Source organism: Pholis gunnellus, assembly GCF_910591455.1.
Source record: "Pholis gunnellus genome assembly, chromosome: 16".
Classification (NCBI taxonomy): domain Eukaryota; kingdom Metazoa; phylum Chordata; class Actinopteri; order Perciformes; family Pholidae; genus Pholis; species Pholis gunnellus.
In genome coordinates, this window is record NC_136543.1 from 12,091,921 (window position 1) to 12,114,835 (window position 22,915).

Genomic DNA, 22,915 nt, shown 5'->3' on the forward strand with positions numbered 1-22,915 from the left:
GTGGATACCGACTTTCCTCCAGTTTTCTCCTTTTCCTCTACTTATTTATTTCTTCTGTTTCGTGTGTAAGAGTGATTATCAAGTAATGCAAAGAAAGACAGAGAATAATAAAATGCTATGGGTAGTATAATTTACACACAAAATAAGGGCCTAAACCAGTACTGTTATCTATTCCGCTAAACTCTCTAATACCACAGAGACTGATCGCTAGCTCAAGGTGCCTTCTGCTCTCCTGCCTCTCCTTATGGCAACTGAACTGTTGATCGAGGTAGGACACCTTTTAGGGGCTGGCACTCATCCACCTGTTTAGAGGCAAGTAACAAGCACAAGTGAAGGACATTTATGTGACTGCATCGGCATATTTAAGTGTGATTCTAGTAGACCATATATTCTCTGGTGATTACCAAATTAGAGATAAATTGAGATAAGCTTTGAGCTACAGGTTATCCACATGACTTAGGCCTCATGCAGCAGAATATTGCTATTTTTTCAAGTGAAATAAGGTACCCTGATGTCACATGGTCTAATATGACATTGGTACAGGCAGCATGTAGGCCACCGAATCCACCTGTGTACTCTCTACAAAACCACATCTAAGGATATGACATCTATATAGGAAACCAAAGTAGGGTTGAAGCAATGACATCTGAGAGTTCAAACAAAGAAGAGGAGAGAGAAATAGTGTGAGACCTAATAGCTTGTCTCACATTGAAGGACCTTGGAACCTGTGTCTTGGAGATGAGTCACTGATATCTACCCAGCATGCTGAGTGTGGGAACGGGCTGCATTGACACCCACATCACGTTTGCAGCAGAGCGCTGTATGGTACTATAATCATGGTCAGCTTATGGAAAAGAGAGAGAAAGGCTGAGAGAGCGGTGTGTGTGTGTGTGTGTGTGGCTGGTAGCTCCGTTGAAGGTCTTCTTCCAAACAACAGTGCTGTGAGAAGAAAAAAAGTTTTTTCCTGATTACTTCCAGGTTTTGGTTGATTGTGTCTCTTGTGATCACATGTTGATATGACTGTCATGGTGTGGGTGTATTTTCACTCTTATTATCTGCACCTTTAGACAGCTAACATCCATTGTTACTATGTGTATGTTCATCAGTCAGTGAACGTGTCAAAGAAGGCCAGGAAGCTTCTCTTAGCACAAATGCACATTTCTGTCCACTATCATTAGCAACAGCAAAAGCCAAAATAAACTATAAATGTATATGGTTCAGGTAGGGCCGCATGATTAATTGTTAAAAGATTGTGATCTCAATTTAGGCACATACGCAATCTCATTACAATTTGCTTTTGACTCAACGATTCTGCCTTATTTTTTATAGAGTTGCATATTTAGAACGAGTACTCATAATCTGTCCCTACTGCGGCATCCACAAATGCACTTTAAGGCTGACAAACTCTTCCTGAACCAACCACTTTGCTTACACTCAACCAATCAAATTAGCCACAAAGCTATCTGTGAGGTCGAGCTGGGTTTGCAGCAAAGAGCATCCGATCTTTGGTCGCGGTTCTGTGGGGGGCAGACTCAAACCTAGCCTGTAACATGCACCAAGCACTAACATTTCTTTAAATGTATGTTAGTTCTACCAGAGATGTTATTATACGTTGAATGACTTGGCTGTATTCATCTCACACAGCCTGACTGGTGGCAACCTCAGAGAATCATGATCTTACTACTTACCAAAAAAAATAAATCTTGATTCTTATTTTAGCAAGAATCGTGCAGTCCTATCGACGGTAAAGAACATATTAGGTTGCATGTCTTTAAACATATCTTCCACCTCCTCCAGTATAAGCTGAATAGTTCTGTGAGTTTCCTGTAAGTTAGTTTTAAGTAGTTTGTTGCTTTGTCTTAGTCCGTCAATTTATTTTTAGCAAATGTGGTCTGGAAGAGTAAGGCTGTTTCACTGTATTACTGATGCATCTGCATTGTAAACACAGATGACTTAGCCTGTATGAAGCTTTGTTTCTTGCTGCGTGTTGCTTTGAGAAGTCACATACCAAAAAGGTGACCTCTCTCCTGACAAAAATTGCTAATTGTCAAATAAACCTAATACGACCCATATTTGTGGCAGTGGCAGTATTGGTGTTCGAGCTACATTGTTAATTCCATTCAACAGAACTTTTCCTTAAGAACGGAGGAAAGAGTCCGAACGTGTGTGTCACAACCAAGTCTGCCTCAAAACAAAAACAATAAAAATCAGGCATCTTGGAAGTAGGAGTCCGGTTCCTCATCAAACATTAAATCTAAATATTTGGAGCCGTTTTGTTCAAGGTTACCGGATACATTTTTACTCACTGTTTTATAGCCTGTTGACTGACAGTAGAAAACACCTTTGAGGAGTGATTCTCGGTTTTGGATAGTGTCTTTTTGGGGCCCCTGTAGTCCCTGCGTTGCAGAATCACTTTTATATCAGCCTCACCTTAGGGTTCCTTCTGGGTTAACGCAGGCAAGTGGAAAACCCGGGCACTGGCTTTTTAGGCTGTGTAAACATGTGTAGCAGAGGGGAGGTGCTAACCACCCTCCAGCCACGCTCCAGGGAGGTGAATGCTGCTTCCACTCCCCTCAAAGCTCCATCAGTCACACAAATCCACACAGAATGCAAGTTGGCTCGGTGTGGAGGTGGGTGAGCTAGAATAAAGTAGTATGAAGAGATGAAATTAAGCTGAGAGAGAGGAAGCGGGAAAAAAAAAAAATGTAGCAAGAGATGGAAAAAAAGATGGTGGTTGGGAGGCAGAGGAATATTTTGAGAAAAAACGTAACATGCATCGTGTTCGTTGTTTATGCATGCATGTGTGTGTCGGATTATTTAAAAGACACCTAAAACTACTTATTTAAATGAAAAAAAAAATATTAGTTTCATTTTTACGGTCTCTATCAGCCTTTTTGAGACTCTCTCAACTGTGAAATGGCCTGATATTCTCCCTAAAGACCATCACAGTTCTGCTGACATGACAAGGAAACCTACTCACACATACATCCAATATGAGAAACATACAGCAATCAATAACCTGGGGAAGCACTCGTGATCGAAACTATCCAGTTCTTTCAATTCTCTTCCCAGCTACAACTACTAGCAGTCATTCCAGCTCAACACAGTCCACTCCACACCCACAAAAATACCCCAGTTGGAAAACCAAACTCTTTGACCCCGTAGTAATAAATCCAGCAGGACATAGCATTCCCCCTATCAGCATGGGCTGACACTGTTTTAAAGGCTGGTTTTTCAAACGTGGAGAAAAGACCTCTTTTTCTCCCTCCAAACTTGCCTTTTGCTCAAAGAGGATGCTTGAGAAGAACGAGAGCGTCAAAAAACAAAGCAATTTGCATGGCAAAGAGGTGTTCTGACAAGCAAGAAGGCGGCGGAGTTGTTGCCCAGAGGACTGGATGGCTGTTGAGCAGTGGGGAGGAATCTGCTATTCTCTCTTCTCTCTGGAGAAACCAGCAAGTGTGGCCTCCCCTGAGGGTGAGAAACGTTGCACCGCACAGTAATGCACTATGTGAATATCAAATGAAGGTACTAATGCAGCAAGAAAGCAGAGAAAAGGAAGAAATGAGGAAAGACACCATGGCGGCGGAAGAGAGCAGAGACATGAAAGTATTTGAGTGAGCCTGAATGCACCTTTGCCATATTTAAATGCATGCATGTTGCCTACATGTGTTCATGGATTTTTAGATGTGTCAGCAAGGCCATTAGTAGGTAACTTCATTTGTCTTGGCTCATTTCCAACATCCCAGTTGCACAAAACAATCTCAATTCTACAACTGAAAATGATTAGAACCCAAGCTGTGGAGAGGAACCTCTGATATTTTTTAGCCAAAATACCGTTCCTGCTATTCAAGGGCAGGTGCCCTATCTTCAATTCAGAGGCAATGCAAGGCATGCTGTGCAGGCCAAATTATCAACCTTTTTCTCGTTATTTTGTGAATGCCTTGAGGCTGATGCCATCAGCAGTTTGGCAGAGTCTCCCCAGCTGTTGGGAGTTGTTCATTAACCATCACCCCCAGATCCTTTTTTAGGCTGCTATGTGGGAAAAAAAACAGGCTTTTCACTGCCACAGAGTATATCTATCCATATCACATGGGCTGAGGAGGATGTTGAGGATGGGAGGGAGAGCAAGGTGGGAGCGGTGGAGAAAAAAAATGTAGAAGGTGCTTGCTGTGGGGTTTCTGTGACAGGCCAGGATTTAACACAAAGTCAATACTACTGCAAAGTGCAATCACAATGTGTTGGCTAAAGCAGATGGCTGCGATGAATGCTAGACCAGGGCCAGTCTCAGTGGCCTGGTGGTCCCAGATGAGATGTTTTATGTGGGCCGACGTCTTCAGACTGTCTGCTGTCACCCTGCCCAAGGCTGTCCATGTACACCTCTCTATTATATCTCTATTTCTAAATGTATTTCTATCTATAATGGCCATTTATTGCATGTACAAACTATTATATTTGCTTATAGTATGTATAGTATGACTGGCCAATACGGACACATTTACCCATGCTGTAATTGCAGTAACATTATCTCCATATTTATATGTGACAAGAAATGTATGCATTGTTTTCACACCAAAGTCCTCACTTTTTAAAATCGAGGAGGAGAAAAGACGAGCTGCAGATGTTGAGAAGAAAGGGAAAAAGGTGGTCGGAGTGCAGGCCAGCTATAAAGATGATTCCCAAAGACTTGCCCAAAGTGGATTAGTTGAAATAGATGCCAATTTAAAGTCTTACTTATCTGTGACTGCATTGATCCAGTTTGTTTGGAGAGAGATTGTGTGTCGTACTGTAGGTAGTCAGACGGCTAGAGAGCAAGGCCCCAATAAAGACCAGTTACTTTTTTACAGAAAATGGGATATCCTACAATAAACTCCTAATATATGTGTTGTTGTAATGTCTAGACAAGGCAGAAAACAGGTGGTAGAGTGGAATTTAAGTACTGTAGCATGACAGATGCATCATTTAGGGTTATATATACGAATAGGATATATATATATATACGAATGCCATTTTTCAACAATGGTTGTTAGTTATAATCAACATATTTGAATTGATATTGTTCCACAATTTGTTCAAATGAGCATCAAGTTTGACACACAGGATGGGAGGGGAAGAGGCACTGGACTCATCCATTTTTCAAGGGAAGGGGTAACTCGGGCTGAATTTTTAACCACTTATTATGGAGACTAGAAATGACATTTGGAATAAATATTACATTTCATAATAAATAATAAAAGCTTTCATACAAGTTAGTGTACTGTAGATAACTGAAATGGCAAGAGGGGTGGCTGTCGTGCTTCTGTTTGTGTGCACAAAGTGTGATTCCTTCCCCCAAAAATAAAGCCCTCTGCAGAGACACAGCAAAGCATGTTATGCAATTGCTGGGTTTAATGAACATAATGCAGCTGTTATGAAATCCAGGCAAATGTTCCATTGCTGTTGCATGTAAGGGCTTATGGGCTTCACTTACACAAAAATCATTGTCTCCATTTGTCTGTGTCGCTTTCTCACCATTTCCATTGCACACACTTTTACCTCTCCCTATTTTATTTCACTACCTTCCAAGTGATTTCTGTCGTGCTGTATGCTTAACGATCCGTTTAAGAGGAGAGGGCTATTGTGCTGGCCAAGAGTGGCGTGACTCGCCGCTTTGACTAAAAAAAGCACACGAACATGTACATGTATGTGCAGGTAATGTGCAGGGCTGTGCAAAAAAATATCAATATCGCTTACTATCACGATATTATTTTAAACAGTAGTGTATCGATATGTCCCCGACTACTATTGATACATTTAAACAGATTTAAAATGTCCTTTAAATTGCCTCGAATCCCCGTGTATGTCAAACGACCTCCTCCTCCTCTCCTGTAATGCTAGATGTCGCTATCTATTGTCTTCTAAGCTAAGGCCAGCGACCTACCGGCCTGTCACATGATCCGGCCAAATTCACAACATGGCGTCTCTTATGCACTTTATTTCATATGATGTTTGTTGCATTTAAATGTAAGTCAAGAGTGGTCAGTGACATGATAAGAAAAGAATACAATACAGTATGTATTTTATTTTTAAGTTGTGGCAAGTGCATATTTAGCAAAAGTGTGTGTGGGCACAATGACAATACAATATGCACTTTATTTTCATATACATTTTTTGAGCAAGTGCATTTCAGTTCAGTGTGTTCTATGCTGAGTGACTGATGTGCAATGCAAATACCTTTTGAAGTAGTTTTGATGCATGTCTGCTGAGTTGTCAATATGTTTTGCAATATATAGCAATATGTATCGTATCGCAATACTTGTCGCGTCGTGAGGTGCTTGCCAATACACAGCCCTAATAATGTGCATCTTTACTGTTAAAGCGAAGATGACCACCGAAAGTGTTGTATTGAAACCATGAAAAACAGGCGGATGTCCAGCCTCCGCCTGGTTCTCATCTCAGGGAGGACCGCTGTCCCTGGCTGAGCAAAGCCGCAGTCCACGGCTCCTCTCCGGACAAATCTGTTAGCAATAATCCAGCAAACCCACGGCGGGTCACATGTTGGGAAATGAGGGCCGAGTGAAGAGCCACATTTGATGATTCCATTATTTTCCCCTGTGGTATATTCAACCGCAGTGTTCTTTTCTGACACTCATGTCCAACCTCACACGTTGTGCTGCTGATGGAAGTAAAGCCGGGATGTAAACAGATTAGAGAGCATGGTGAGTCTGTGTGGTGACAGTTTGATTTTTTTAAAGAGGCTATTTTCACTAATCACAGAGACACAAGTGTACTACCATGTATGTGTGAGTAATGCAGTGTGGATACATGCTTTTCACATATTTCAACGCTGCGTCATCGCTGAATCAGTCACAAGAATCATTTTCAGATGTTAAAAATAGTTTCTTTGTCTGTTGTCTCACACAGACTTTGTTTTTGTACTTCAAACACAACAGTAGTTATTATTCCACCACTTCCGGTGCCTTTTTCATATTCCCCCCCTAAACTCTCCAAATATATAAAAATAATTCCCCAAATTAGTTTCTGTGAAACCAAGTTGTATTACCTGATTACACTGATTACATGCAGCATATGGGCTGTGTTTAAATGCGTATAGAGCATGTATGGAATGTGAAACATACTCTATCTGAAAGCAAGCACATTTCAATATGTGCCTTGTATTCAACCAACACTCAACACAGGTATACGACTAATCGATGTGCAAACAAGTCTGTTGTCTAAAACATACTGTCATATCTCAGTACTTCTCTCCGTGTTTTCTAAGTAATGCATAATGCATTCCTACGGCACTGGCTGCGAGACTCATCTCAGATCACGATAACATTACTCAATATGATGGAGGAAGTATGTTTTGTGTTTACGTGTTAAACGTCACATCACACGAGTGAAAAATGTAGGTTTTAAATCCGTTCCCATGTTGTTGAATGTGTAAATGCTCACTCCTGAATATAATCATACATTTTTCACACATCCTGCTTTTATACAGCAAAGAAATGTTTGGGTGTCCCATTTATTAACTTCATAGATTTATGTTAGTGAAGTTATAAATGATGTGATGTAATAGTTGACAGTGTTTTAATAGACTGAAGGGTGGAGCGTCTACTAGTTTTTTACATTCATATCATTGCAGAAAAAGGTTCTAAAGAGGAAAAGCAAATATGTAACATTACATGATTATAGCTAGTCACAGAGCTATATACCTGCTGACTACATTCATTTCCTGTATAATACTAGTACACTTCTGAATGGTCATCCCAAGAACCTCACATAAATAGAGCAAAGAGCAGTATGTGCCACCGAACATTTTTAACCCAGTCGGCAACTTGCCATCAGAGTTGGTCCCAGCAGTTTTGGGTAACCCAAACACTTCTGGCTAAAAAGCCAAAAATGTGTTGGAAAGCTTTTTAAAGTCACTGTTGGTGTCAGTTTATCACAGTTGAATGGGAAATTGCTGTAAAAATACTTTCCCAAAGATAACACAGTCCCTCTAGTTACAGACATTGTTCCCAGCAAAGTGACTCAGTTTACCTGTTCATACGCACAGTTGGCCCTCCACTCTGCTCTACAGTAGTACAATACAATAAAATGCCACCCATCATAACAAGTGAGCATTACTTTTGAATTGCTAAGAAACCTACAATTACCGGTATGAACTATCTGAAGCTATAATCACATGTAAATAATGCACGGTGCTTGTCACAGGGAAACGCTGGTTTGTAAAAGCATGTCATGAGGCGCCTCTTCATCTCTTGACTGATATCCCTTCGGCCATCTCTACCCTTGCTGAAAGTAGAGAAGAGATAGCTTGCAAATCAAATTAGCCGTCTAATGGAGAGAGATGAAGAGAGAAGGAAAGATGAGAGAAGGAGGGAGGAGAGGGTGGGAGCAATGATTCTGCAGGATTACTTTATTGTATTTTTTGTGAATGGAGGAAGAGAGAGAGAGGGGGAAGAGGGAAATGGGCTTGGTGGTCTGACTAATATTGACTTCAGGGGAGCTTTTTCAAGGATGTATAACCAATTACAGTGACCCTCCCACCACAAGCTTCGTTTCAGACTTGGGACCGTCACTGGATCTCCAGCCATGCTGCAGTGCTGTCTAACCTCTGTAATGGAATCCTTTGCTTGAGTGATCAAAAAAAAAAGTGCTACTGACGCACACACACAGTACGAGCAGATATACAGCACACACACAGAGAGACACACATTTTTACATAAATACATTTTTTTTATATCAACAAATATTTGTGGTATGAATCCCTTTAATTCACTCAATTGAAACGGCAACAGTCAATATTTCTATATAAACGTTTTTTTTCATTTTGTCTTTGTGAGATACAAATTAGGTTGTAACGAAAAAGGTTGTAATGAAAATATCCAGACATTAACACAAGACGAGTGTCATATATTCACGAGAATACCAGAGGAATGTGCAGGTAAGGAGCAGGAGGAGAGGGACATAAATAAATAAATAGGTACATAAATGATAAAAATAACTACTAAAGTCGGCAAAGATCACTGCTGTAATGTCTGAATGAATGAATACAACTTACAATTGGCTAACATGCGCCGTCTGAAAGACATATCTGCAACATGAAGTATTTATTGAGGCTTAAAATTTAAAGCACAAACCGTTTCCCCCAACTGTGTCTCTGTTTGGAAATGTGTGATGGAGCCGCTGGCGGGGTGCCTTGAGGCCTGCCTGGCCATCGCTTGAGCATATTTCAGTGTGAACAGTCTGGTAAAACTCTACTAAATCGTTCATTTAGATGCCAGTATGCTGCACGTTAGTGTGTCATTTTGAACCCAGCCTTGGTCTCTGGCCGCTGAGTATCGGCTGGGGGTTTGTCGATCTACTCAGCTGTGTGATCACTTGTGGCCCCTGCCGGCCGGGAGACAGTTAAGACTTATAAGCGTGAGGAGTGAGCAATAAATCAATGGCAGAATCAAACAGGCAATAAAATGTATTTTAAGGAAGCGTGAGTCAGTAAAACCACTTTGGTCTTTGAGCATGCAGCTATAAATAAACAAGCTAAATATTTAGGAGGGAGCCAGTCCGTTATGAGTGAGTTAAGTTATTATTTTACTTTTCTATCTACTTTTCTTTTTGTTGGTTGAGAGGACCCGGCCCTCGCCCATGTCAGCCTGCGTGCCAGTGTGGTCAAACAAAGCCCCCCAAAGTATTAATTATATAAAAGAAGTAAATGAAAAGACACAAGAAAATGGAAAGTTGTGACAATGACAAACAAAAAATGATGCTGGGTTGAAAATATATACAGACTTACAAACTTTGCAATGGCAACACTTTATCTGAATAACCTCAAGCAAACTTAAATATGTTGTGTTTGATAATACAACAGCATTGGCCCAGGCATACAGGACATACAGGCACGACAATACAAGGATAGAAAATGTGATAGAAAGGCATCTCATTGTACAATATACCAGATATCACCTCTTTCTCTCATTCAAAGCATTTGGTTTTATTCTGCCGAGCTTTAACTGTTTATGAGCAATCAACATGCGTCCTTTCCTTTTCCCACCTCACATTTCTGTTCGTCATTGTACTTTGCATGAAAACAAGATGCTGCCGTCCTTGGAGAGTGGTGGGGAATAAAAAGAAAGAGAATGTACAGGGGAACAAAAATGAGAGAGAGGGCGACAACGTTGCTTATGAAACCATCTGGGTGTTCCCAGCATCATCCTTCTGCTTAGGCACAGGGGCTGTGTTTTTCTCTTCTTCCTCTCGCTCTCCTATGCCGTGTCTGTTCTATGTACCCATGCTTTATTTATCGTTGCCTTCATTAACAATTTAATTGAAAAGCAAGGGGAAGAGTCACATCTGAATGTTATTAGACCAAATGGGACAGATACGGTCCCGTATGTATGAGCTATAAATGCTTTCTCCAGCAAATGGGAGAGAAAGAGAGACAGAGAGAGAGAGAGAGAGGGATTGAGAGGGAGGGAGAGAGAGAGAGAGAGAGAACTAGATGTCTGCCAACTTAAAAGATAGTAATTTGCAAATGCTGGCTGTCTCCAGTGAAATGTTTGCCCACTCATAACATGAAACGCCTGTGTGTGGGCTTCCCCTGCACTGCCCATACATAACCTATTATAGAATGAATATTATATTGTGCTGTTTATTGGAGGTTCTGTCAAATATACTGAGCATCAGTAAACATGTGCGTTTCTCCTCAGGGGAATGATGGGCTACAGATTTTTTTCATGAAGCAATTTTCTTGCAGCTTCCCCAATTTTATTTTCTCTGGCTAGCAGATGAAACACTGTGTAAAAACAGGGACATGCATTGTGTGTTTGGACATCTGTGTGGTTGTGCGTATGTGCACACTTGCAATCTTTATTTGTGAACCAGAGGAGCCAGAGGAAAATGATAGAGGTGAAAGAATACAAAAGATGGAAAGTAGTAGAAGAAAATGGACATTTAGATGCCAAACTATGTCATAATAAGGGACTTATTATGTAAGAAGTAAAACATTTAGACAAGTATATGTAAGGTGTCACCTTTTTAGAAATGTCTTGATTAAATAAATTGCATACGCTTGGTCGACTAGTGGACTGATTTCCCTCTTCCAAAAATACAAAGTCTCTTGTTTCTCATAAATTCATACCACAGGTGTAAGTGGGCTGCCTATTTTATCCCAAAGTCCCACATCATTTGACAATGAAACACTCACCCCTTGGAAACCATTTTCCTCATTGGCAGAAAACAACAGCGGTGGTCACCTTTAATTTATGTCAGTAGAAATGGGTTCCAAAGGCAACTCATTTCACAGTGGGGAAAAAAAAAAAGTCTCAAAATGTCAATTCAATCCAGGAACTGTGGCATTGTAAAGCTTTAGGGGTCGTAGGGAGGAACTTGTGTCCTGCATCCCAAGTGTTGCTAGGTTTAGGCTGCTAAAATGGGAGGAATTCTGTTTGCTGGCAAGGCAAAGTAACTTCTTCAGTTGTTTCCTGGCAACTTCAGTGTGACGACAAGACTCCAGAACGTTACTGTGCTTGGCCAAAAAAAGAGTCTGGCACATAACCCATAACCCCACATAAAACCACATTGTATCATTTTACCCTTTGGTGTTGCACAGATTGAACAAATGAGATGTGACATTTTAATTAGTGGGCTTAAACTAAGCTAAGCTAACAGGCTGCTGGCTCTAACTTCATAATGAGGCGACCATACAGACTCAATCTTCTCATCCATCTCTCAGCAAGAAAGCTATGCATGTTGCACACACAACACAACCGGAATTAGACAAGATCAGGATGTGTTACACTATATATTATTGCACTCTTCTCTACATACCTGCTGATTCTGTGGGGTTTATCTTGTGTCACTGAACTTTTGGTAGATCTATGGTCAGTAATTTAACTTCAGCAGACTCATAGTGGAAAGCTGATCGTGAAAATAAGTTTTTAAGGCCTTTAAAACTGACCACAGCTGCAATTCCTTTAAGGTCTACAGGGGGGATTTAAAGCACAGACGATTTTGGCAAGAGTATCACTTTAATTCTAAATAAGAGGACATCAGTATTTTTTTGCAGTGTGTTCACTACAACCTGGCCAACTAAGCAAAGAAAAATACAAGCTCATGCAATGTTATCCCGTTCCTCCCCAAAGGAATCAGTGTATAGAGCGATGGACGGAGAGGAGGGGGAGGGAGGGGAGAAAAGAACAATAATAGTCTCTACAGTTCAGTATCTGCTCATTAATCATTCATAGGCAGCCAAGTGGTAGCAGCAGGGAGCACAGAGAGATTTCAGGTTACGGTATCAAATCTCAATTTATAAATAGAATAGTTATGGAGCTAGGCGGCAGAATAGCATCACTCATAGCCCCCTCCTCCCACCTCCCTCTGAGTATTCACTGATTTCTCTGTGTCGAAGGTTTGGCTAACACGCCTGATCGTGCTCACCCATGAACACGCTCTGGTAACGGACTTCTCAAGCTGTAGCACAAGTGGGCGTCACATCCTCTCCTCTCATTTCACAACCAATCCTGTCGATATCTGCCGCACACTCCAGCACACCTGGATCGATGAGAGAACGCTGTCTCCGATCCTGTTTCGTGATAGCGATTCATCTCCACTCATCTCGTCTCCACCGCTCAAGGACAGCTTGTCTACTTATGGTCAAATGAAGAACGACAGAGTCCTACAAGCCCGTCTCATGCGAGAGGGGATGAGAGGAGGGGGGAGTTCCCATCTTTCCTGCTTCTCACTCCCAGAGAAAAGGCGATGACAAGTGACACCGTCTATTGATTAATGGTCCACTGAACGGCCACATCTAACATGCCTAGCACATGCTGCACGACAAATTAGTTATTTAGTAATGTAAGATCAGCTGGAGAGGGTTACTGCTTCCTGCATGCATGTGCATGTGTCTCTTTATAGCTAACTTATTAGCTATTAAAATCAAGGTTGTGTCCATGCAGACACGTACTGTTGACATGAGACATATCACGCTCGAGCCCTGAGGTCGGCCATGACCGTAGAATAGAGTCCACAAGCTTCCTCCACTATGCAGCCTGTGTCAGTGATGAAGCTTTAAGTGGTATAAGCTTGAGGGAAGAGTCTAATGATCTTAATCTGAGCTCAAACTGCTTTACACAGATTTAACAAGTGAGATGAGCAACCATCAGCCTTTCAATGATTAACTAGAGCCTTGACCCGTTCAGCTTGAGCCTGATATCTTGCCTTTTTTATTGTCAGAATACTTAGTTGGTTTGATAGATGACTTTAGAAAAAAAACGTAAAAAATGTCCAAACGTTGAATGCGGCGCAGGAAAGGTTCAATGCTAGCCCGGCACCGGTTTAGTGCCAATGTGCAATCAACTTCCTCAGACAAGGCCACTCCCAAGCATCACACCGTGTGCAGCAAGTTTAAACACATGTTAGGGTGCAGGTGAAAGGATTTGCTTGTGCAAATGATTTGCAATCGCAGGACCACTCCTGACATGAAAAGAAAATACATCATTTTAATCACATTAGACCTGTCATCGGGCCCTTCAAGCTCTTCCTCATGTTATCTGTCCTGACATTTGTCCAGAATGCTGATTTGTACTTGACAATGTCCCAGTCGAGTGAAGCTCATATCTGTAATGTGAGGAAGGAAAGAGTGATAAAAAAGACTGGGGATGAAAACCAGGCCTAAGCGATTGCCCCGAGATAAGAGCGATGTGCTGGGGTGTTGTGCAAGGCCAACAACATAAACAGAACATCACTCAGTCTGTGTGTGGGTGCATGTGTACATGGCATTAGCTACAACGTGATTGACATGATTAAACAGGGGCCACAGCGGGCCATAAGCTATTACTGAGGAGGCGACCGCCACATCACTCACCTGTCTAGAGGCCAGTTTGTGGGCATAGAATGTATTGATGTGTACTGTGTCCTGCCACAGTACGGAGCAGTGTTAGTGCACAAATGAAGAGGGCTTTCACAGTTGTTTTGACGTTTCTATCACTATATGTTTATTCTTCTATTTGGACTTTTTCTGAAAATGTTCCTGTCCTTTTATAGTGATCATATAGTGATTATTTTTTGTTTGAAACCCCAGGAGCAAGCACCAAATATTATTCAGAACTGACAGCGGTATTCTTCACTTTGCACCTCATATTTTATATTTGAATTATATATGTCTTACCTAATCAAACCACTTTAAGAGGCTGAGGATTAAATGTCAAACCAATGACATGCTAAATGTTGTTAGTGAATCAGTACTACTACATAGTACAATATTTTATTTGAATTATCGTGTTTTATTCCTTCAGAAGAAGACATGCCAACAATTGCTATCAATAATAGGGTTCAATTATTATATTATCTGGATTCTTCTCATGTCTATGTATATATACTCATATCATCTGTTTAGCAGCACCATATCAGTCAGCTTCCACTTCCTGTCCCCCAGCGCCTGTGTGGACGCTCAGCACAAACAAAACAAATTGATATTGTAAATAACCCGCATATCGCCCTGTCTTAGTCTTTTTGGTTGGACATGAACTACATGCAAGTGACAGGGTCTGAATCAAAACGTGTGTCGACCTGATGTACATACTCGTACCAGAGTGACTCTACACTCACACTTGCCTGGTCAAGCCCATATAGAAGGCAATGTGAAGGTAATGTAATGCATCCTACTGTGCATTGCGTGGATCTGAAGCCGCTTTCTTCACTGTGTGCTATTAGTACATCTGATCCCTCTCAAAGTAGTCACTCCATGTGGCAATATATCCTCTATCACTCTCACATCCCAGAGTTAAATTGCAGTGAAGTCAAGCAGATTCTCTCCATTTAACCCGCAACTTCAAAATGTGAAGAGATGATATATGTGTGCATTGTTCTCTTATACTCTTGCGGCCCACGCGCACCAGCTTCGCCATGCACTACGAGATCAATAATCAGACAGCACACATAGCACTCGATGCCTCATAATTCCTATCTCGTCTTTCTTCTTTCCCTTGTTCATACTCCCCGTTTGTCTGTTTCACTCCCTCCATTGTCTCCCCGACTCCATGTCTCTTTCATCACCACTGGACCTCTCGCTCGATTCCTCCACTATCTACCTGCAATATTCATCTCTTTCTCCCTCCTACATCCTGGTGCTAATGAGTTCTGGATGTGGTCGGTGTGGGGTCCAAAGCTTCTCCCTTACTGCCATCTCTCCAGCTGGGTGCTCCCACGGTGCACCAAATGCCTCTCTTGAATATTGAATAAACCCCAGGACCACCTCCGTGCTTCCTGATCAACAGCACTGCTATTACCTAGCTATTACTCTGCAAGGGGTCTCGGGGCTCCGTGAGGATGGATGGGCTTTGAATCTGTTGTGTTGTTGGTGAAGGTAGAGATATTGACAGGGGTGGGTTGAGTGTTTGAAGTTGTTTGGTACTATACCTTGCAATTATGAAACTTTTCCTTTCAGTTTTATAACTTGCCGAAGTTTCTTCAAAGCACCGCAAAAGTGTGTTATTCTGGGACTCTCAGGTAACTTGACTACCGGTGTGTAAAATTCATTACGGCCTCAGATTTCGTTATTATCGTTATTGGCTTCATGGGAAATTCATCAAAACTGCTGGATGATCAATAATGTTGCAAAACATGTCCATGTTCCAATTTATGCATAGAATCTGAGTATTAAATCTATATATATATTATATCTAGCGTGAGCGTTGCCTCAAAGTTTGTAACACCTTTGGTATAATAAACATGATAGGTAGGAGCAAAGCACTGTGAGTCAGCTGATATTTCCCTACCATTCATTTTTTTTCCTAGCCCCTCCATGATAGCCACTTCATTATTCAAAGGCCAACCACACAATTAGCAGCAGCAGATCCTATTGCGAAGCAGTCCCGCTAGGACCAATCAATGCTATTAGATCCGTCAATGTGATTAGACACACTCCTGTATCTTTCTTATTTCTCCCTCAAACTGCTTGTGCTAGAATAGGTTGTAAGGCTTGTTGCCTTTTTTTTTGTGCCATTTTTGCACCATTGATCCAATCCCATGTCAAATCAGGCAGGTATATTGCAGGAGATATATAAACGAAGAGACAGGTTGCATTGGATGTTGGTAATAGGGGCTTTAACAACTATATCTAAGTCTTTGGGTGGAACTTTGATTTACAAAGCTCATTTCAACCAGCCGCATGGCATCCACGGATGTCACAATGTTGGCTAGTCGACTGGCTCCAGACTGAAGTAGCTCAGCATTTTTTACATTTATGGTTCCCACATGATGAAACCTGCTGTGACTTTTATGATCCCCTGATTTTTTTTCTTTAGCACCGCCATGAGCTTGACACTTCTGTTTTTGTGTGTAATGTCTCAACAAATATTGGATTGCTCGCCATCAAAGTTGGCTCCGGATGAATTATGATCTCCTGACTATACATGAACGGACAGCTTCAGAGTCAGCTCCCTGGGCAGCAGTTGTGACAATTGCAAGTCCTAAAGCCCTACAAAAATCGGTGGACCTCAGAAGTTTAAAATACAATCCATTCACTCGGTTAACTGTCCTGATACACAAACCCTTATTCACTCGTGGTATACCCTGTGAATCAGCAGTAAACAGCTCACCTTGCTTCTCTGACTCTGTCTCTGTGTACCTGTTATTTTCTATTCCTGCCCCTTTTCTCGCTTTTCCTCCGTGCATCAACATAAAACTAGTTTGATTGTGACTTGAAAAAGCCCAAACGGAGCGGCAGCAAAGCTTTCGTATTCACTTCAAATGGAATGTGATAAGCGACTGTGCGTACAGAATGTCTGAATAGATCGCCACTGCTGCGGTATCAGAGATTCACCTCAAGTCTTCACAAAAAACATTATGTCTCAGTGAGGCCGGACTCATTCGCAGTCATTTCACCGAGAGCCTGAGTGACCTTGAGGTGAGATGAGCGGGAGGAGCTTCCCTAAACCCGTTGCAAAGAAAGGCAGCTGTGGATTTTGTGTACCGGCAACATCTGTGGTTAGAGTCTGTGAATGCATCTGCCCTACCCTGTGCGTGATCTGTGTGTATGTGCACAGCGCTTGTGCAAATCTGCCACTAGTGTAGAGCTCTCCACCAAAGACCATCCAATTTGGGCTGGCCCTCTTTTAAAACCCTCTTACATAAGCCCCTGCTCTCAGATGTGCGATATCATGGAACTATTTTGGGCTTTTCCTTTGAAAAAGGCTGTACAGAGTTAGATAAAAACTGGCCTGTTCTTTAAATAATACATTGGAGCTCCCTCTCATATTGTCTTAATACACGGTCCTCACACAATTGTGCCAAAGCTGACCTGTACACTTTGGCTTTTTTGAGATGTCAGAGAAGAAAATCTTTCATTTTATTGGAGAGGACTTTAGCCCTTCTCATCAGCTGACCTGGATTCAGTGGACAAACAAGATACATCTTTGTCACTGTCCTAGATTTTGCTCTGACATCAAACAGATGGAGAGACTTGTCTAATGTCATGATTGAACTTTAATACTCTGATGATATTTTCTGCTTTCCATGGTCCATTTTGGTTCAAAGTGACCGATTTATCTCGAGTCAACAGTTAGTTTGATTCATAAAATACAATATTAGATCCTTATATTGCTTTTACTCACACATGTGATGGCCTAGCATTCAGTGAACTGCATGACAGAGTTCTCCTGCAAGAGTAAAGAAATAAAAAATGGGTTACTTATAGTGCCTAATGTTATTTTTTGCTGGATTTTTCAGTATGTGAACATTATTAGCTGAGACATTACGTTTTCTCTGTGATTCTCCAAGTGGTCTCAAGTGTTAAATAATATGAATATTTAAGTCTAACATCCTGATTGAACAATGTTGATTGAATTTAATCTGAGGGAATAATCATTCATTGTTGATTTTACGTTTTTTAAAGCGTTATCACTGACATTTCTGTATTTGCATGTAACTCAAATCAACATGTATGTCATTTTCCCTAAAAGACAACGGATAACCAGAAGTGTAGGACCTGCAATCCTATGAAGTTTTACATTCAGCATGTGTTTTATTGGTCGATATTTCTTTCTGTAGTTTATCTGGGATTCTCAGTTCAGTGTTGCATCAGATGAAACAAGCGAAAACATCTCCTACTAAACAGGCAGGCAAACCTAAAACATGGATGGATAAGGTTGTGGACCACAAAGTATCTTCCCAGTTCTGTCCTGAGAAGACTGGTGCAATCAATTTGGGTTTAGAAGATCACTAGCTCTTATTACAGAACTGTAGAGGCATCTCCCAGTGTGGGTGTAGCAAACAGCCATAGCTAAACGGAGATTAAGGCAACGCTGGAAAGACCCCTTGAAGCCCTCTTAGGCTAGTGGGTGATTTTGGATTTAGCAGTGGTAGCAAGATAAAGGCCTTTCTTCCTGCTTAATTGATGGCTGTAATCCATGTGTTGTTTTAAAAGCCTGTCTCGTTGATGTGTGAACACAAACCCCTGTGGGTCTCTGCAGAAAGTGGTGATTTAGAGGGCCAAACTGAGGGTTTCCCACTGATTGGGTGAAGCCTTGTAGATTTGGGATCCTCTTAAATGGCTCAGCTGATGAGGTTGTTGAGGGTGTTAAAAAAAAAAGGCAGGCCTGCTATTTGTGTCCTTTTTGGACTCCTATAGAAACAGCATCTTCAACATTCTTAAATACAAACATTAATGTGCAGATTCATGCAGATTCTTTGATCTCTTGTGTCACTGTATTTCAGTTGCAAATAAATCTATTTTGATTTGCACGATTTCTGCCCAAAACATTCAAATCATATTAAACTGTATTATCATAGCTGTCATGCTATCTCACACCATATAGTACATTGCTGTGACTGTCAGTCCTGCTTTCTACAAATGTTTGACTTTTGAATGCCCTCTGATAAGTTCTCAAATTTCTGTCACTCTACGTCAGTTACTCCCTTTTCGACCATGCACGGTACATTTTCAGTGGAAATCAAGTTTTTCCATGAGCGTATAATTATACCAGTAGTACTGTGATCAATGTCTAAAGTGGGATAGAGGCTTAATGAGAAGATCACAGTCATCCCTAAAGTTAGGAGGTGCTTGAACTCCTCAAGGCTTTAGCACAAGTTAAGGAAATCTACTCGTGTACCTCTTGGTCTCAGTCAGAATTGTAATATCCTTGCGTTGATTGCTATCTTGAATCACAAGTTCTGCTTAATCTCTACAAAGTATGTAATTAACCCTGCACCGATTCAAATCGCTCATTATATTACCGAAGATAGGACGTTGAAAATAGAGCACGGTGCCTTATTATATCAGGTCTATACCTTTTTCTGACATGCCTTTTAAAAAAATACATCATGAAAAAATGTTTTTATGTTGTTTTTATGCACACATGTTGGTTACAATTCTACAAATATAATACTATGATGCTGCCAGTAACAGTCATTGATGAAGCAATTCAAACTGAATATAGTGTAAATCAAGCATTAAGTGGCAGATCTTTGTCTATTCTGGCGTGTGCAGGTTGTTACATTCATTTGCAAATTCTAATCCTAATGCAAAACAATAATTACAGCTATTTTTGCCTCTTGAGAAAATGAATGACCTATTGTTGAAAATGTGCTACAAAGTGGAAGAGAGAAAGAGCAAAACTTGATTAGCATGGACTTGACAAATGAAAAGTGGGATGGGTGGAAACGAGGACAATTGTGTCTGTGGGTGGTGATGGTGTCTGTGTGTATCTCACACAGATGAGAACGACTACATTCTGGATAAATGTAGTAAACACCAGTTGAAGACATTCTCATCATCTTTAATGAGCATGTTTGCACTACTTGAATTGCTCCGCACATCTTAACTAGACCAGTAGCAGCTTTAGTTTCACTCTTCAACTTTTCCAACTAAATTGCATTCAGTGAGGGTTTATGCTTGCTGCATCATATTTAGTTCATTAGTGTGTTAATGTTCTGGAAAAAATACTTTCAAAGTTTACCTTTCAAAGTTTTATACGCCCTCCCTTTTTTGAACATGAATTGTTGTGCCTGACATGTGCTTAGGTTGCAGTGGTTGAACTGAAAATTAGGTGTCCTTAAAAAGGCTATTAGTGTTAGATTGAGCACATTTTATTCTTAAATGTGCGTGCGTGCGTGCAAGGAATCTGCATGCGTAGAACAGAAACGCTTTTAACATGCAAACCCAAAGCTGAATCACTTTGATGAGCTGCTTTTTTCTCGCCATTAAAGACATACTGTAACTCACAAACAGGTATTCACACGCCTATAAATACACCAAGACACACACACGCACACTATGAAGCCAATTTGAAAGGTCATGCAAACAGGGGTCATCAATTCCACCCAACATTTAGAGATCTGTTTACATTTACATTATGAAGGGGCTATTTCGCTGACATTTGAAGTCATTTAAAAACGTTGATTTGTTCACACACTTAGACCATGAATGAGTGTGTGTTTATCACGGCCGCCCTGCGATGGTTTAATCCCTGAAATGACAGAGGCCACTGACCAAAGCCAGGGCACATCTGAAATCTGCCACCCGGTGCTGTAGGTTCAGCAACACAGTACTTATAAGTGCTACTGTACCAACAGTTCAAGTGGCGTCAGCCTGATTACCTATATCACTGAGACAGACTCAAAGCTCACTGAATATGTCTCTCTTTTGTCTTTTCAGCTGTCCTTTGCAGCAACAACCCCAGTTCTGGCAGACAAGAAAAAGTACCCCAACTTCTTCCGCACCGTCCCGTCAGACAACGCCGTGAACCCAGCGGTAGTGAAGTTTCTCACCTTCTACAACTGGAGCCGTGTGGGAACCCTCACACAGGACGTGCAGAGGTTCTCAGAGGTCAGTGTTCCTCGTTCATTCTTTCAAGCGACTATATTTTGATACGTAAACTTTTGCATGCCACGGAAACCTGAGGTCGTATCGTGAGCTGTTACAGAGAGCATGCACAGCTAATGAGAGCCACCACATGGCTATATTGTCAAGCTGGAAGACTCTGGTGACGCACAATGAGTGCACGGGCCGACTGCGTGTAGGAAGGCAGTTATGTGAAAGGTAGGTAGCCCGTCCAATCAGTTCACTGTGGTGGAAAGAAATGATTGGATGGGATTATTACAAGTCCTACGACAGCAACATATACAGGATCTATTTCTGTTTTTGACGGAGCATTTGGTTTAATGATTGGTGTCGGGATGTAATGATAATTTTAGCAAATGTGATAGAAAATGACCAACCCTGGCTTTAGTTGGTCAAATACTGCAAAGATCACTTCTTGCAGAGATAGCGACGATAAATGCACAACATAACAAATCAACCAAAAAGGAATTATGGAAGTGGTACAGTTTACACAGGTAAACGCTGCATATTACTAGTAGCCTACATTGCAAGAGGGGAAGATTGCATTGTATCACTTTCTCTCTGTATATTTCTTAATTGTGAATAAATACTGTGTTCATAAAAAATGTAAAACCCCACACTGGCCAGTGGACATGTAAATATTCATAGGTGCGTTCTCTGGGATTCAGCATCAGTCAGGGAGATTCTTATCTAATGATAAACAGATGCAGAGGCTGGGAGCAGTATCAGTACTGCACAATGATTGGCATTTTCTTTAAATTGTCTTTAGAAATTCAGATGATGCCAACTTGATATGAGTGGGTGGCAATCAATTGAATTCAAGATATTCTCCACTAGTTTACTGAATTAATATTTTTCCACCAACGTGAAACTCTGTGGATGGATTCTGCATGATTCTGAGCAAATGCGTAGATTATCTTTCACACCATGTTTTATTTCTTAATAGATAAAAACAGTTTGATGGCTGAAAATAAGGAAGAAATTGTTTTCTTACCACTTTCGTATGAGTAAAACAGATGAGAGCAGATGTTATAGAGTACATATTTTGCAAAAGAAATTCATGTTTACATTAGTTGATTTTGCTTGATTATTTATTAAACAAATTCCACCTGTTGGTAATTTAATGTCCCTCTCCTATTCAATTGACAGAAAGCACCCTTCAGTTACTGTACCTAGCTATATTTGTGAGAAGTGTTTTATAGAAACGTCTTCATTACATTGTTCGCTCTGAAGTACATTTTAAAGATAGCTGATTTTTTTTGGAAGTTGTGGAAAGTTGGATTTCAGCACAGGACCTGTAGAGGACAATTTAGCATTCTCCAAGAAAAGGTCCTTTCCTCTGTTATACTGAGTGTCCGGCAGTCTTTTACATTGAAATAAATAAGAGATATATTAATCCAAATCATTTATAAATATTTTACAAGTTAAAACCAAGTCATACCAAAATGGATGGTAACTAGCGAGACAAAATGATTCCTGTTTGTGGTTAAACACTAGTGTAACATACACATTTGTCTTACCTTTACCGAACATTTTATCACATCAGCGACACGGGAACGTTCAGTTGATAAAAGCCATGTTAGAGGTATTGAAAGCAGGAATTTGAGGAACACATTGTGAGCTTTTGCCTCGAGGCCATGGTTGAAAACAATCTGCTCAGCAACTGGGGGGGCTGGGGCGTGTATAAGAAGTCTCACTGCAAATCTCAGAGAGCCCAAATCCCTTTATCTCTCCCCTCCTGAAAGCGCCAAGGGGCTTAGGACGGGAGGGAGACGGGTGGCCCGATTCAATCAACCTGCCACGAGATTGGCCTCTAATCCTGATTTACAAATATGCAAGCATCGCTTCCGTACTTTGATTTGTACAATCCTCTGTCAAGTTCACAGCACGTCGGTTTTTGGTTCATCTGGAAATCACGGTGGCGAGTAGAAAGACAAATGGTTGTTGCAAAATGCTTTGGATACTGCCAAAGAAAATAACAATACAATGCATTATGAGTTTATTTGGTAACCTTCCTATACTGATTGCATTGTTCCATTTAAGAATAATTCTGGTTTATTTCAATCTGGCATATTCTCCTTAAATGTGGCTATT

General features: G+C 41.0%; 1 protein-coding gene across 1 annotated transcript in view; it reads left to right on the forward strand.

Moving 5' to 3' along the window:
- Nucleotides 1-22,915, forward strand: part of gabbr2 (gamma-aminobutyric acid (GABA) B receptor, 2) — a gene marked incomplete at both ends in the record, with an annotated part of 152,123 nt that overhangs the window by 59,451 nt on the left and 69,757 nt on the right. The window contains one exon of the mRNA XM_079176597.1: nucleotides 20,636-20,806. Within this exon, the coding sequence (XP_079032723.1) occupies nucleotides 20,636-20,806 (171 nt within the window). The remainder of the gene's footprint in view (nucleotides 1-20,635; nucleotides 20,807-22,915) is intronic.